Source organism: Arachis hypogaea, chromosome 3 (genome assembly GCF_003086295.3).
Source record: "Arachis hypogaea cultivar Tifrunner chromosome 3, arahy.Tifrunner.gnm2.J5K5, whole genome shotgun sequence".
NCBI classification, from domain to species: domain Eukaryota; kingdom Viridiplantae; phylum Streptophyta; class Magnoliopsida; order Fabales; family Fabaceae; genus Arachis; species Arachis hypogaea.
The window spans coordinates 131,880,480-131,896,275 of NC_092038.1; the positions used below are offsets into that span (position 1 = coordinate 131,880,480).

Genomic DNA, 15,796 nt, shown 5'->3' on the forward strand with positions numbered 1-15,796 from the left:
TTTTACTAGAATTTTATTTCAACGTGAAACAAAAAAATAGAACAAAGTGAGAGAAAAGATTAGAGTTAAATTAACAAAGATAATTTAGTCTTTTTCTTTTATTATTCATATTTTATTTCTATAGAAATTAAATATATCTCAACAAAGGATGAAAATTAAAATAACACATGGAATCCTATAAATACAATTTTCATAGAAATATAATATCTCTATCTTAAGATTTTTAGAAATTCTCTATAATTCTCTCAACCTCACCCCGACCCCTTAGAGTATTGTATCGAGGGAAGTCACATTTTCCTTACTAGTTCAATTACATTTAGGAGTGACAATGAGGTAGGTAGGGGCGGGTTTTTATCCTATCAAATCCCTTCCCGTCTTACAATAGCTCGTATTGAACCCGTCCCACCTCTACTCGTGAGTAGTAAAATACTAAATTCTAACCTGCTCCTGCGAATACTTGTCCTGTTCTTATAATTATTAAAATTTAATAAATAAAATTAAATTTTAAAATTTATATAACCATCATTACATACATAATATAAATTAAAGTAAAAATTTAAATATAATATAATATTATTAATTATTTTATTAATTATTTTATATATTTTATATATATTATATATATCGGAGTGAATATGGACGGGTTTAACCTAAATTTGACTGAGCCCCACTCCACCAAAAAATCTGCTCGTTAAAATCTACTCCGGTGCGAGAGCAAGTAATTATCCGTCCCAAACGAGTAGAAGCAGAATGAGTATCCACAAATTCGATTAGTGTTGCTACCCATAATTACATTCTAGTCTTAGCATATACAGGACTACATTACAATTCGAACAATAAAGAATAAAGATGCCGAAAAAGAAATGAATGTGGATTGTGGAGCATAATCAAGACTGGTTTTAGTTTAATTGTCCTTAAATAAAGTCATAAGATCTTATTAATCTAGAGTTGGATAAGAATGTAAAAAATATAACGTGGGATATAGGTCGAAATAAATCCAACTCGACATATATATAACAAAAAAATCATTCCATGATTATTATAAAATTTCAACCAGATGTTATTTCGGTTCTCAAAAACCTTGAGATATATAATTTTACAAAGTAAAGACACAGAACAGAGCACACGTATTTTACAAAGTATAAGCTAAGTCAAAATATATAATTTTGGATCTAGTCCGTGATTTGTAGGCATGAATTAATTAATTAGTTAGTGCGTGGAGTGTCCAAAGTATTTGCTACATCAATGACGAATCGATATTGAACATCATTGTTGACAAGTCTACCCATAGCAGTGGTCACATAATCCATGGGAATAACTTCCACATCTGCACTAATATTGTGCTTTGCCGCAAATTCAATCATCTCTTGTGTCTCTCTCATTCCTCCACCTGCACTCCCACTTATTGACTTCCTCCCTATTAAATAAAAACAAATATTAATTATTATTATTACAGATACTAGCTAGCTAGCTAGGTATAGCAAGGCTTACCCATAATGAGTGGCAGAGACGGTAATTCAGGAGATGAGGCTGCAGGTGCACCCACCAATATCAAATTGCCTCCTGTCTTCAATAAACCAACTAAAGGATACACAGAATGAGGTGCTGAAACTGTGTCAATGATCCCATCCATTGTCCCGGTCGCATCCTAATTAAGGTTCAATTTAATAAAATTATATTGATCAATAAATTAAGAAATAAAGTTTACCTGCAATTGTTGTTGCTGATGACTAAGCAAGAAGGAATCCACACCAAGACGTTCAATTGCTTCCTCCTTCTTTCGGGACGAAGTGCTTATAACAGTGACCTTCATACCAAAAGCCTTGGCAAACTTAACAGCCAGATGGCCGAGCCCACCAAGGCCCACCACACCCAAGTGCTGACCGGGCCTGCAGAGCCCGTGGTGCAACATGGGGCTGTAAACAGTGATTCCAGCACACAACAAAGGGGCTGTGGCATGCAGAGGCATAGATTCGGGAATTGTGACGGCAAAGTGCTCATCAACAACAAAATTATCAGAGAAGCCTCCATACGTTATTGATCCATCATGGTAGTGTGAGCTAGAGGTTAGAATCATTTTGGGGCAGTAAGTTTCCAAGCCCTGTGTGCAGTTGGAACACGTGCCGCACGTGCCCACGATGCCACCCACTCCAGCCACGTCACCAACCTTGAATTTTGTAACTCGTCTTCCCACCTTTGTCACTTCCCCCACAATCTCATGCCTGAATAATAATCCAGTAAATTAAGACTATATGTTATAACACGTGAAGTTAATAGTTGAGAGTAATAAAAATTTAGTTAAATCAGCCAAATTATCTAACGACTATCTCAGTACTGTTGAGTTTTCACCAAAAGTAAATAATATTTTTTTGGTATTAAAGGCTTACATACCCGGGGACTAAGGGATAGATGCTTATGCCATGATCATTCTTCAGCATATGAAAATCGGAGTGGCAAATCCCGCAGTAGAGTATCTTGATGGTGATATCTGTATCACCATTTGCCCTTGAACAAAACAATTTCAGATCAGAAAATTAAAGTCCATGTGACAATTATATTTTCAATGTTAGGTAGGTGGATACCGTCTGGTGAAATGTAAAGGGGAGAGAATTCCCGATGAATCTCTTGCAGCCCATCCATAGGCTTCTGTTAAACCTTCTTGGGACATTTCTAATAACACGTAATGTATTGAATTAGTTAGTACTTAGAACAGAGTACGTAGAGCATGTTATATATATGTATTGGTGGGGTCTTGACGTTTAGAGCAAGAAAACTGCACAGGGAAACAGTATTATCGCCACGGACGGCGTTTACCGTTGAGCGTTTACGTTTCAACGAGGAGCTTCCATTCTTGATTTTTCTACTTTGATTATGCACACTAAAAGTCTAAAATGTCACAAATTAGAATCAGGCGTTTAAAGAAGATAAATATTTATTTTTTATAACATAATTTTTTATTAAAAATAAATCGTACATTTAAAAAGCATAACTCTGAAAGGAAATTACTAGTCTGATCTGTTTCTGCTCGGTAATAGCATTATCGGTTGAGGCTTGACAGTGAAGATATCTGAATGTTGATGCAGTAGCAGGCACAGTATGTAGCTGCCTACCATAATCTTTTTTCTATTTTTTACGTCTATATTTTATTCTATTTTGTTTTTGACATTCAGTCAATCTCATTTTTCAGATCAGAAGTGAAAGCGATTGTTCATTTGACGAACCTTAATACTTGGTGTAGGGAAACTAGGCCTCTGGATTTTGTCTCTGACATTGCATTGGCTTTAATGGATTAATTAAATCAATAAATTACTACATATAGTAATAGAAAAAAGGAAATCCATAAAAGTTAGATAGACCTGAAGAAGATGGCCGGTCAACGGTAATTTTTTCAGGGCATGGTCACCAAAAAATTAATAATTTTGTAATTAATTTTAATTTTTTAAATTGAATTTAATTAATTTGTATTTCGAAGATATATTTTAAAAATATAATAACAGAAATTTTTTAATATTTGTCATATATTTAATGTACTAAAAATATAAAAATATTTACTTTTTTAATAATTTATAATTTTTTTTAATAATATTCATACTCTATGTTTTTAGCTAGGGGTGCACATGGGTCGATTGAAATCGAGTTGGCTTTAACCCAGACGCATTCCTAAATAATAATCGGGAGTATTTTGAGATTTTTACTCAACTTTAGATTCGGTGAAATCACATTATTTTTTAGTCACACTGAAATCGGATCTAAACCGGATAAAATCGGGTCTTGATAAATTTTACGATAAAAACTATGATGACATTTATTTATAAAGAAAAAAATTTACTTATTATTGAAAAGTTGATATTTATATTAGAATTTAAATTCGTCCAAAAATTCTAATTTTATAATTTTTTATTTATTTTTAATTCAACAAATTTGATTAAAAATAAAATAATAAGATTGAAATTAATTTTAAAGATATATTTTTTTGTAGTGCATCACGACATCGTTACCAAAGTTTGAATTCTACATTTTTGAACTTCTAAATATTTGAAAACAATTATTTTATAAGATTGCAATATTCACATAATAATTAAAATTTAATAATATTAATTTAAAATCTTATAATAATAATAATAAAGTCAATTACACACCAAAATGTATATTTGTCTCATTAGAAGAAAGTGCATATATTTTATGTGGATTCAACGGGATGGGTCCGAGTGTCATGATTTTGATCCGAACTCGATTTAATAAATTAATCAGGTTATTTATTGAAATTTTGGGTCTAATCGAATCACAACGAAATTGGACCAAATTAACTCCAAAATTAGAATGAGATCTGCGCGATGCACGGGACGGTAAATTAATTATAGTATATAATAAATATTAAAAATTGTTATGTTTTGTAGAAATAAATTAAATATGTGTAAATTGAAGTTAAAAGGTGTTTTATTTTAAATAATTTGTAGTACAAAAGATTTGGATATTGGAGTTATACAAAGTGACATTTTTATTTGGTGGTTTGATTTTTGCATTTATTTTAGTTGATGGACTTAGTCATCTTATGTGGCGCTCGTCCTCCTTTTTTTTGTTAGTTGTTAGAGTTGCTGCTTTCTTCTTTTTGTCTAGGTTCTTGTGAAGACATGTTTTTTATAAATTGTTGAGTTTGATACACTTTCTATTGTGTTATTTGGTTCCATCTTTGTATGTATATTTTTCTTCCGAAGATGTATCTTGAATTTGTATAGTTTTCTTTCTCTTTAATCTCTTGATGGGGTGGTGCTTCAATGTCGTTATTTTTTTGAAATGTTATTAGATTTGAAGCAATTGTGCCCAATAAATTTTTTACGTCGCCATCAAATAGTACAAAAGTTGTTGTAATACTTTGATCTGAAACTTTAATTGAATTCTGAACCTAAAATAAGTATTGGGTTAGCAACTAATAATTTGATAGATGAGATTATGAAAAGTATATAGAGTTACCTTATTGTTGGATATTGTGGTGTTTGATTACACATGTCACAAATGTAGTTGTTTCTTTTTTTTACATGCTTTCTTCTCACACTTTTTACATTTAACATAGTTCCATCCTAATTTGTCATCAATTTTGTTTATAGTAGCTAAAATTGTGAAGATCTTTTCCTATTCCAATATTCAATTTATATTATTATTAGGTATATGGTATTTGAGTAAGTATGAATGTATGATGCATCTTGTGATTTTTTTTTATCATACCTGATCATCAGATTCTCATTGCATGGCCATTAGATCTTGGATAGTTATTCGATTTCTAATCGTTCTGCTCTGAAAGAATGATGCTCTATTGAGTAAGTTTGAAATGTGCAATTTGGAAAAAAAATTGTGCTAAATTTGATGTTATGTGAAGGAATAGTAATAAGAGGCTTATATATGTAGTTTAAATGGTATGAAATTTAAATACTTATAACGTAAAATTTATTATAATTAATAATATTATTATGACATTTGTAATATGGATATTTATTACCTTTAGCGAGTTATTTATAAAAAAAATTTTCTTAATTGTTGCGGTTATAAATTTATTGTAATGTTTATAACGATAAGATATAATAAATATAGGAATATAAATTCAATGTATTTGTAGGTTACAAATTTATTGGATTCTATTTTTTAGTTTTTTATTTGTATATTTTATTTTTTTTGCTGATTTAGAAATAATAGTTGATTTGACAAGAATTGAGTGATTGATTCTAAAGTTGTGCCAAATAAGCAATATTGCTGACATGGCATTAGTAAGAGAAAAGAAATGTCTCAAAAGTAATGTGATGCATGATTATGTATCTACTTTTATATATTAAGAATAGATAAATAACCTAGATCAGACCATATTTTCAAATCAAATCGGATCATGAGCACCCTATTTTTAGGATATAAGTTAACAAAACTTCTAACAAAAATATTTGATAACAAAAAAATTAACAGAAAATAATTAAAACTTGTCTTACTTAATATTCATTAATTATTACAATAATTAATAAATATTAAGTTAGACAAATCATGGCTATTTTTTTCTTTTTAATATTATTGAGTCTTTAAATAATTATAAAAATATTTAATAATAAAAAATAATAAAAATTTATTTTATTTAATATTTATTAATTGTTATAATAATTAATAAATAATAAATAAAATAAATTCTTAGTGTTTTTTTTCTCCCTCACATTACCGAATAATTAAGCGGATATGAATGTGCTTGATGGAGGTAATTTTTGGTCAAGTTTCATCTTGGGTTTACCTAAATTCATCATTGTTTCTACTTGGAGAAGTGATATAAAGTATGAATAATATAAGTTGAATATTTATAATAAAGTATTCTAATTATTAGCAGATAAGAAGGAATAGTAACCCATTGAAGTAAAGGAACATGAAATTTAGCTTGGCTTGGTTGAAGAAGTAGAAGACGGTAGGTGGGTGAAACGTAACGCTTGGGGTTCCATTATAGCATGGTTTTTGGTTTGGTCTCACGGGAATCCGGCCACCCTCTCTCACGTGTTTCTCTCTCTGCTATACACGTTTCTTCACAACCATACAAGCTTTGGTCGGTGCGTGCTTCCAAGAACTCCCCAACTTGCTAATAATTGACTAAAATTAATATTGCTATTATTAGAAATGGAAAGTTTAATTAAACTTGATTAATATTACTGATGAAATTCAATGTTTCTTAACTGTTATACACACACATACATAAACATAAGTAGTCCCTTTTGGACGGCAATCAGAGAAACTTAGCTTGTGATAATGCATGCATATAGAATCCATGCTGCTATAACAAGACAAACAAATAAAATAATCAAATCAAGTGGTTGATCGATCATGACCGTTAAAAGTATCCTCTTATAGAATAATGGATTACATTGTATGAAATACATACATACAATGTCAAGTAGCTAGAATGGATTACGTGGGGACAAAAACGCTTTATCCTTAAAATGATCCCATATATATGAGATTTGAAAAACTAAAGGCTCTAACTTTATTCCATGAATAATGATCTTAACAAAGACAACATTGTACAACGGATCATAAAGTAACAACAATGGTTGTTTGGATATGTAGACCACTCAGCTTTTTCCAGGAAAACGAGTAATTAAATTATGCTTTTCATATTTTAGTCACACAGTCACACTGGATCGGAAATTAATTGTCCTCACCGAATAAATTTAACATTGCATATGGATTAATAACTAGTTGAGCTTGAGAAATGTATAAAGATAATGTTGATGGAGTGAATTGGATCCAAATAAAATAAAAGAGCAGACGTCATGTTACCAAGTTTACGTATTTGAGGCAGGTTCCTAAAAGGAAGTGTACTATTTTTGCCAAAAATGTTGTTCAATTAAGTTGCAAAGCATCGCCGCTGGGGCCATATCCGTATGTATCGTCGATTGATGATGAATCAGTGCCAGTGCTGCTCCAAAAGCTATCAGTTCTCTGCAATCACTAACTAGCTACCTAGAATTTTTCTCTCTCTTTCTTTAATTTCTTTTGGGAGTATAAACTACCATAAGTAACTAGAGTTAATAATCAATATGTAATGTGAGATAATAATATAATTAATGGCTTAACAAGTAAATGGGGTTGTGGAAAGAAAAGTGAAGTTAATGAATCTTTTGGTGGAAAAGGGACGTTTCAAAGAAGGAAATAGACAAGGTGTTGGGAGTGTACAGGGCAGGCAGTAGTGCCTGTATTATGTTGCTGCTGCTGCCTCTATCTGTTTCTGTCTTCCTACTTCTTCAATTCCCTTCATCACTTTTTTCCCCCTCCTACTCCTACTACTACTACTACTTCTTCTACTATCCTCATCTCTACCTACCTACCTATCTACCTACTTACTACTGCTACGTACTACCGTTTCTTGCTATAGCTGCTGCTTCTCTTCTCTTATTAATTGAACTGAACCCTATATTCTATTACTATATTTAATAAAGCTATAGTTGATGTACCACATCATCTCAATAATAATCTATTTTTTCATGCTTCTGTTGTTCCTATTGTCCAGTATTTATGGGTCACCCCTTTTCCTTGATTTGTGTATCCACTGTATGCCACCATATATATATAGATATATACTTGTGCTCTTATATATAAATATATATCAAGTGTAATTGTAATTGAAAAATATATTTTCAAGAGTAATATCGGTAATAATAACTAATGACATTTTGGAGGACCACTACTTAAAAATGTTTGTGGCTGAGAACTTGACAAGTGTATATATAAACGTAACGAAGGTGTGATGTGAAAATAATCCACCTTGATGCAACTTATTTAACAAAAGAGGATTTCTCGCAAAGGGGTAGTTGTTAAAAACATAAAAAAAGGATCCAGTTTGAGAGAAGATCAGCAACAAATTCCGTAATCCAAAACATGTTATTAATTTATGTGTACTACTAATTAAACCATCATTTATTTCTAAGTTGTACTCGTTTTGTTATATATACGAGGCCAGTGGATCATCATCACCTTATACTTGCCATTGCAGTTTTGGATCATATGCTTTTTCTCGTTTACATATATATTATTATATAATATATATTCCGAAAGAGATCTGAAAAAGACTTGTTATTACCCCCACTACCACCACCCTCTCGCCCATATAAATGATTTTACTGATTCCCAATCACATACTATATAGCAGCTCTTTGATGAGAATCACAAGCACTCATCAACGTAACAATAACATTCAACTCCATCCCTAGCAACTTTTTCTTTTTCTTTTGTTTGATGAAACCATTCAATTGGTGGTGAAGGAGAGTATCTTTGCCTCTGCAAAAGGAAACTCAACCTTAGCTTTTTTTTTCCCTCTCTCTCTCTCTTTCTCTGTCTCTCAATGATGCCACCTGGTGATACACCTTCGAAGGCTACTGCAACAACAAAAACATGCTCATCACCTAATACAAAAGATCATGAGAATTCCGACCAGCAAGGTGGAGGTGGTGGCCGGAAAACCACAAAGGCAGCAGCAGCAGAACAAGGACTAAAGTGCCCTCGATGTGACTCACCCAACACCAAATTCTGCTACTATAACAATTACAGCCTTACGCAGCCACGCCACTTCTGCAAGACTTGCCGCCGCTACTGGACAAAAGGCGGAGCCCTGCGCAACGTCCCCATAGGCGGTGGATGCCGCAAAAGCAAGAAAGGGAAGCCCTCGTCGTCCTCCTCCATCTCTTACTCAAGGGCATTTTCATGCGACTCCTCCAGGGACTCTGGTTCTTCCTCTGACCTCGCTGGCCTTAGGTACCTCCATGGGCTTTCTTCTCCTCCCATGGATTTTCAACTTGGAGGGTTAACTTTCCCTGTCCCTTCTAGGCTGCAACATCATCATCAACCTCCAATGGCTACTACAGCTGCTTTCTATAACAACCAGTTCTCTTCTTTTGGGGATGTTGTTCCGGGAGCTACTACTACTGCTTCTGCTTCTGCTTCTGCTTCTTCCGCCATTGATTATCCCTCGGGGAGTTCTTTGATTGGTCTGAACTATCCGTTTTGTTCTTCAGATGGAAGCGGTAGTAATGGTGCAATAATCCATGGCGGTATGAACAATAACTTTGAGGGTAGTAGTAGCCTTGCGTCTTCGATTGAGTCGTTGAGTTCCTTGAACCAAGACTTGCATTGGAAGCTTCAGCAGCAAAGGTTGGCAATGCTCTTTGTCGGAGACAACCACCACAAAGAAGATCACAACAACAACAGCAACCGCAACGGCAACGTTTCTTTTTCTCCCGTGGTTGTTGATCTTGATCATCATCATCATCATCATCAGCAGCAGCAGCAGCAGCAGAGACCCCAACCAATTTTATTTGAGAATCTTGAAATTTCAAAGGCAGGTGCAGGTGCTACTACTGTAGATGCAGATACTAGAGCCACAGAATGGTTCTTCGGGAATTCTCATGCTCCTACTCCAACGACGACTACCAGCAGCGGTTGCAATGGCCATGAAGATAGCTGGATGATGGGCAGCAGCGGTGTCCATGGTTGGCCTGATTTGCAACCGCACCCGCAGCAACAGTACAGTTCTTTGCCCTAGATGCTAGAAATTAATTATATATGAAAACCCCTTTCTTATTTATTTAATTATGTTGGGTAAGGTACATGTAACAACGTAACAGATCAGGAAGAATTTAATTAATTAAGATCATAATGTATGTCTTTCGCTGTTACAACTCATTACATAAATATTTGTTCATCATATGTTTAATATTTTAGTCAACTAGTTGCGTTTTATCGCTTAAATTTATTATGGAGTGTGTCAAATCAACAGTGTTCATACTCGAAAGGGAAAGCAACAATATGTAATGGGAGTTGAGTTGATGATGATGATGATGAATTGAGGAGTTTTGTCTTTATATGGAAATGGTTCTCATCATCAAGCCTCCCTCCCAGTATATCTGAAAAGGGTCGGTGGTATGTTATGCAGTACAGTAGTTTTACGGTTTTGACTCAATATAGTATTGGGATCTGTGATGGAGTTTTGGAGTGTTGTTAATTCAATTCAAAACCACTGTCGTCAATCTGAGGCTTCTTAATTCAGTTGGTGCTGATCAATGCACAAAACAAAGCAGTGAGAGCAGTGACTGTGCATCAAAGAGCTATATATGCTTGCATTCAGCTCTTAATTAGTACCCTCTTGCAGTGGTATCAACCATCTCTATATTCACCACTCTTGTCATTGCTCTCACAACAACCCATGATTTTTTTTAGATACTTTTCATGTCTAATTGGTTATATTATTTGCAATAATTATTGCACTCTGGTGTTATTTAATTTGCTAGTGACCCCCCAAAAGTAGTGCTTTCAAAGTGAGTTTAATCAAAACTATTGCCAACGTTTGAATCAATAATGCACTACAGAGGAAATAAAAAATGTCATTGGAAAAATATATAAAATATAATAAAAGGAAAAAAAGGCGATGTAAAAAATATTATTGGAATGTACTTTTGACCAAGTATACTTCAATTATTGTTTAGTCAAAATCATGGGTATAATTTTTCAGACAAATATGTGAATTATGGTTTATGAATTTTATACGAATTATATTTTTTTAATACTGCTTTCTTTAAAAAAAAATTCAGGTCTTGTATTTTTAACTTTTATAAATGTTCAAACAATGTTAGCAATATATAAGACAAATGTATAGTACAAAGATAACAAAAGTGCATATTATTAGCTTGTTTGATTTAGATTTTTCATACTCCAACCGGCATAAATTAAATTTATCTTTCCGAAAAGATTACAAGTAAATCGCAAGTTTGACCACCTATAACAATAAAATACTAATTTGTATAGTATTTGATGCGATTTACATGTACTATATAAAACAATAATATATATATATATTTGCAGAGGATTGATGTAAAATAAACAAAGAAAGCAAAGAAAAGAAAAGAAAAGAAAAGAAAATGGTTTTGTTTAGCTTTAATTTGAGAGTTTGTTGGAGAGTGAGCCCTCACATCCATCCGTGCTAAATGGCACTGAGCATGAACTCTCATTGCACTTCTGTTTCATGCACAGAGAGAAGGTAAGGGAAAGAGGGAGCAAAGCAAAGGCATGACTTGAACATTTGCTTTTTCTTCCTTGCATTGCCTTTGTCATAAAGTCTTTTATATTCCTTACTTTCGCTATTTTACCTCCAAAACCAGAGAGAGACCCCACAAACCTGAACCAAAATATTTATGTTATTAATTTTTTGCCTCTCACCATATATCATAGCTAGTCATATTCAATTCACATAGAAATATGTCTTTGAGCATGCAAAGTGTTTTGTTTACTGCGTTACGTAAAATTTAGAAAGAAAAAAAAATGTTATTTACTCATCCGCGTATATGAGAAATAGCTAGATTAAGAAAAAGTTGAAAAGGAAAAATTTCAAGTATTTTTTAATCCGTGAATACTGAGGGTCTTGTTTTCTTGCTTAATATGTATATATGCAAAAAATGAATTAAATTTAGAACTAAAACTAAGTGGCTTATGCATCTAAATTAGGCATGTTAATAGCAATATATTCCGTTACCTCAAGATCTAATGAAAAAAAAAAAGGCCATTTTAGTTGCAAACACTTGCCTCCACCAGCAGAAAAAAAAAATAGATTAAAAAATTTTTAGATATATGTCTAGACTCTAGAATGCTATATTCTATCTAGAAGTTTATATATTATTCTCTCTGATTCTTAACATTGTTATTTAGACCTTTATTTCATCATACCTGCCTATTCATCATAGGCAATCAAGTAATATTTTTTTACGAAATACAGATGAGAATTAAAAAAAATATATCTAATATTGTGTATTGAGTAAAATCAAGACTTCATGCCTTTTTTCTGATTACTATTTTTGAATTTTAAAAGTTAAATAACATTATATTATTATTCTAAATAATAGATGTTTAATTTCTTCACTAGTTATGAAACTCTTGTATCTAATGTATTTATGAAGTTCACTATTTCGTGTGCTTCTATGTGAGTTAATTGCTTATGGGTCACGGCCAGCAGAGCAAAGAGATAGAGATTGAATTCATATATATAATGAGTTGAGAAATGAAAAACATTACATGGAAGGTGCGTGATTAACGTGAATAGTTTACAGAGAAAAAAACCCTCCCTTTTTTGGTGAAACCGAACTAAGTTGGGTGTGTCAAACTGTCATTTTACAACATATAACAAACTGCAAGAAGCTCATGACACATGCATTGAACTCTTAGATGAAGAGAAACTCTATATTCTCTCCACTTCTCATGATTCCTACTACACCGAAAAAACTTGTGGCCCCCACCATCTTTGATCACTTGATAGTTCCCCCACTATCCCAACTGCATGCAATCATATGTATGACCACAAAAGCTCAAAAGGAACGCCACTAACAATCACCACCAATATTCAATTTTTTTTTATATTATCTCATTATATTTCATAATTTCCTATTCTATGTTATTTAATTTAAAAATATTAAAAATCAATCAATTTTATTAAAATATTATTCTATGCTATTCAGCAAACTTCGCCATATCCGCTTACCTAAAAATAATCGATTATATAAACTAAAATCAGCTATAAAAATTAGTTATTAATATAAAATATATATTAAAATATAAATATATATTAAAAATAAATTAAATTATATATGTATTTATATATAAATACATTAGTAACTAATTTTAGTAATTAAATTTTATCTATAAATAATATTTTTAAAAAATAATTAAACACACATCATAAATAATAAAATAATACTTTTTATAAATAAAAGTGTCATTTATCTCTATAAAATATCTATAATAATTTTTTCAATTTTTATGTGTGTTGTTTACCATCTACATATATTATATATAAAATTCTTTATACCGTACTTTCAATTATTTTTTTCTTTTTTTTATTATATTTACTCTTATTTTTTTATTTTATATTATGTTTAAATATTTATTACATTATAAAAAATATAAATGAGTAAAATAAAATACCTACTCATTAATATTTTTTACTGTATTCATTAATATTTTTATAGTCTAACAAATATTATTTATTTTAAATTTAATTAATAATAACGTACCAATATTAGTGAACTCATTAATATCAATATTAACGAGTAGGTATTTTATTGTACTCATTAATATTTTTATAATGTAATAAATATTTAAAATATAGTATAAAATAAAAGAATAAAAATAAATATAATAAAAAAGATTAAAAGTATGGATAAAAAAATTTATATAGTAATAAAATTTGATTAATTTTCTAACTACACAATAGTTAATTTTTTTTTATTTTTTCTGATGTAAGGTATCCAGTTTAAAAAGGAATTGTAAAAAAATAGAATATATATTATCAAAGATAGAAAGACTATGCGAGTTAAATTCTAATTCATTGGTATATATATATATATATATATATATATATATATATATATATATATATATATATATATATATATATATATTGGCAAGCATTATACAGGCAACTAAGTATGAATAGGTCTATCATGTGCGTGTAGCATGAGAAGTACTATACATCGCTGGATCACACACAAGCCAAAGCCAAAGAAAGCATCGTCATCGCATTCACGCACATCCTAACTACCTAATGTAACATTCACTCTTCTTTGTCTTGGATAAGAAGAATTCATCAGCATCCCATTAAACCCTGAAAATGAGAACAATATTTGGGGTTGATCCGTCACCAAATTTGGCTTCTTCCATAGGATGAATGTATACAGGATTGTGGTTCATCAGAAACTGACAAAACAACCTCCACAGCCACCACCGCTATCCATTTTTCAAATCATTAATTATTTCGTTTCTTGAACTCTTGTCCACATGATTCTACTTTCCATTCTCCGTTCTAATCTCTCTCTTTCTTATTTCAACCTTCTTGATTTTTTGATATAGGTTCAATGATACTTCTGTTATATCATTTATAAATATGAATATTAAAATTTAATTCTAATATGAGTGCAATTAATTGTGAAAAAAGTTGTTGAAATAAAAATAATAATTATTCTATCTGAGATCTAACTTTTTCTTGAAAGTTTACAAGTTAGTCCACTGCATTTACAAATTTCATTAAAAATAACAAGTTTATTTATTGGTGCAGCAAATTTATTTCTATTTCTATACAATTTATATGGTATTAACAATTTAATTTAATTAATTTAATTTTATTCACTTAATTTAATATTTAAATAGATATAATTTAAATTAATAATTTAATTTAATTGGATAAAAATTGATGTAGTCGTATTATTGTACTCATATGATTAATTAGGTTAAATCAGTTGTACTCGTATTATTTTTAAAACTCGACAAACAAAACATATTATGTACTTATATTTACACTCTGATATTATTAATTTGAAGGATGGTATACATTTATTTCTTTTATGGAGATATTTAAAAAGTCATATTTAGTCGCTGAGATCTCTTTCAAAAGAAATAACACGAGAATGTTTATTTAAAATAAGACGAGTATGTTTATTTAAAAATTTTAAATAATAAGAGTACTTTTATTTAAATTTTTTAATTTAAAAATAATACGAGTACATTGATTTATTTTAATTTAAAATTACTAGTTTTAAATAGATAATTCTTTTTTGAAACTGAATAAACATAATTAATCATATGAGTGCAATAATATTACGTTTATTTTTATCAAATAAAATTAAATTTTTAATTTAAATTATATTTATTTAAATTTTAAATCAAAAAATATAATTTAAAATTTTAAATTATGTGAATAAAATTAAATTAATTAAAAAATAATATACCAATGCAAACTAAATTGTAAGAAAATGAGAGCAAATTTATCATATCAGTGGACAAAGGAGTAAATTTACTAATGTAATAGGCAAACTTGCTCTTATAAAAAAAAGTTGAATCTCGATAGAATAATTGTTATTCCAGTAACACATTCAAGTTTTTTGGCAAATAAATTCAATTAAATTGGTCAAATTCAACAAAAATCACTCTCATTACATCAGTATGTACACGTGCACTTCAATAACACAAACATATTTTTCTTTATCTTCACGTTCCTTCTTCTTCGCATTCTTCATTTTTCTTCTAAGTTTTTCTCTTTTTTTGTCTTCACATTCCTTCTTCTTCTTCTCTGCGTTCTTCCTTCTTCTTCTTCGCCTTTCTCCTTCTTTTTCTTGGTGTTCCTTCTCCTTCTTTGCGTGTTTTCTCTCAATTTTCATTCTTTTATCGTTTCTGTGTTTTTTCTATTTCTCCTAAAAATGAATTCGATATGTTTTTGTTGATAATTGAATTTTTTTTACTGCTTGTT

General features: G+C 30.6%; 2 protein-coding genes across 2 annotated transcripts; one reads left to right on the top strand and one right to left on the bottom strand.

Annotated features, from left to right (window-relative positions):
* Positions 1-1,012: 1,012 nt before the first annotated feature.
* LOC112791713 (probable mannitol dehydrogenase) lies at positions 1,013-3,196 on the bottom strand. The gene is made up of 6 exons (XM_025834650.2): positions 2,975-3,196; positions 2,583-2,878; positions 2,392-2,505; positions 1,709-2,222; positions 1,492-1,648; positions 1,013-1,417 (listed from the first exon to the last, which is right to left on the bottom strand). The coding sequence occupies exons 2-6, from the start codon at positions 2,666-2,668 to the stop codon at positions 1,206-1,208; spliced, it is 1,083 nt and encodes a 360-aa protein (XP_025690435.1). The 5' UTR covers positions 2,669-2,878; positions 2,975-3,196; the 3' UTR covers positions 1,013-1,205.
* A 5,077-nt stretch (positions 3,197-8,273) lies between these two features.
* On the top strand, positions 8,274-10,237 carry LOC112791714 (dof zinc finger protein DOF5.7). The gene has a single exon (XM_025834651.3). It carries the CDS (start codon positions 8,858-8,860, stop codon positions 10,052-10,054), a length of 1,197 nt encoding a protein of 398 aa, XP_025690436.1. The 5' UTR covers positions 8,274-8,857; the 3' UTR covers positions 10,055-10,237.
* Positions 10,238-15,796: the final 5,559 nt, after the last annotated feature.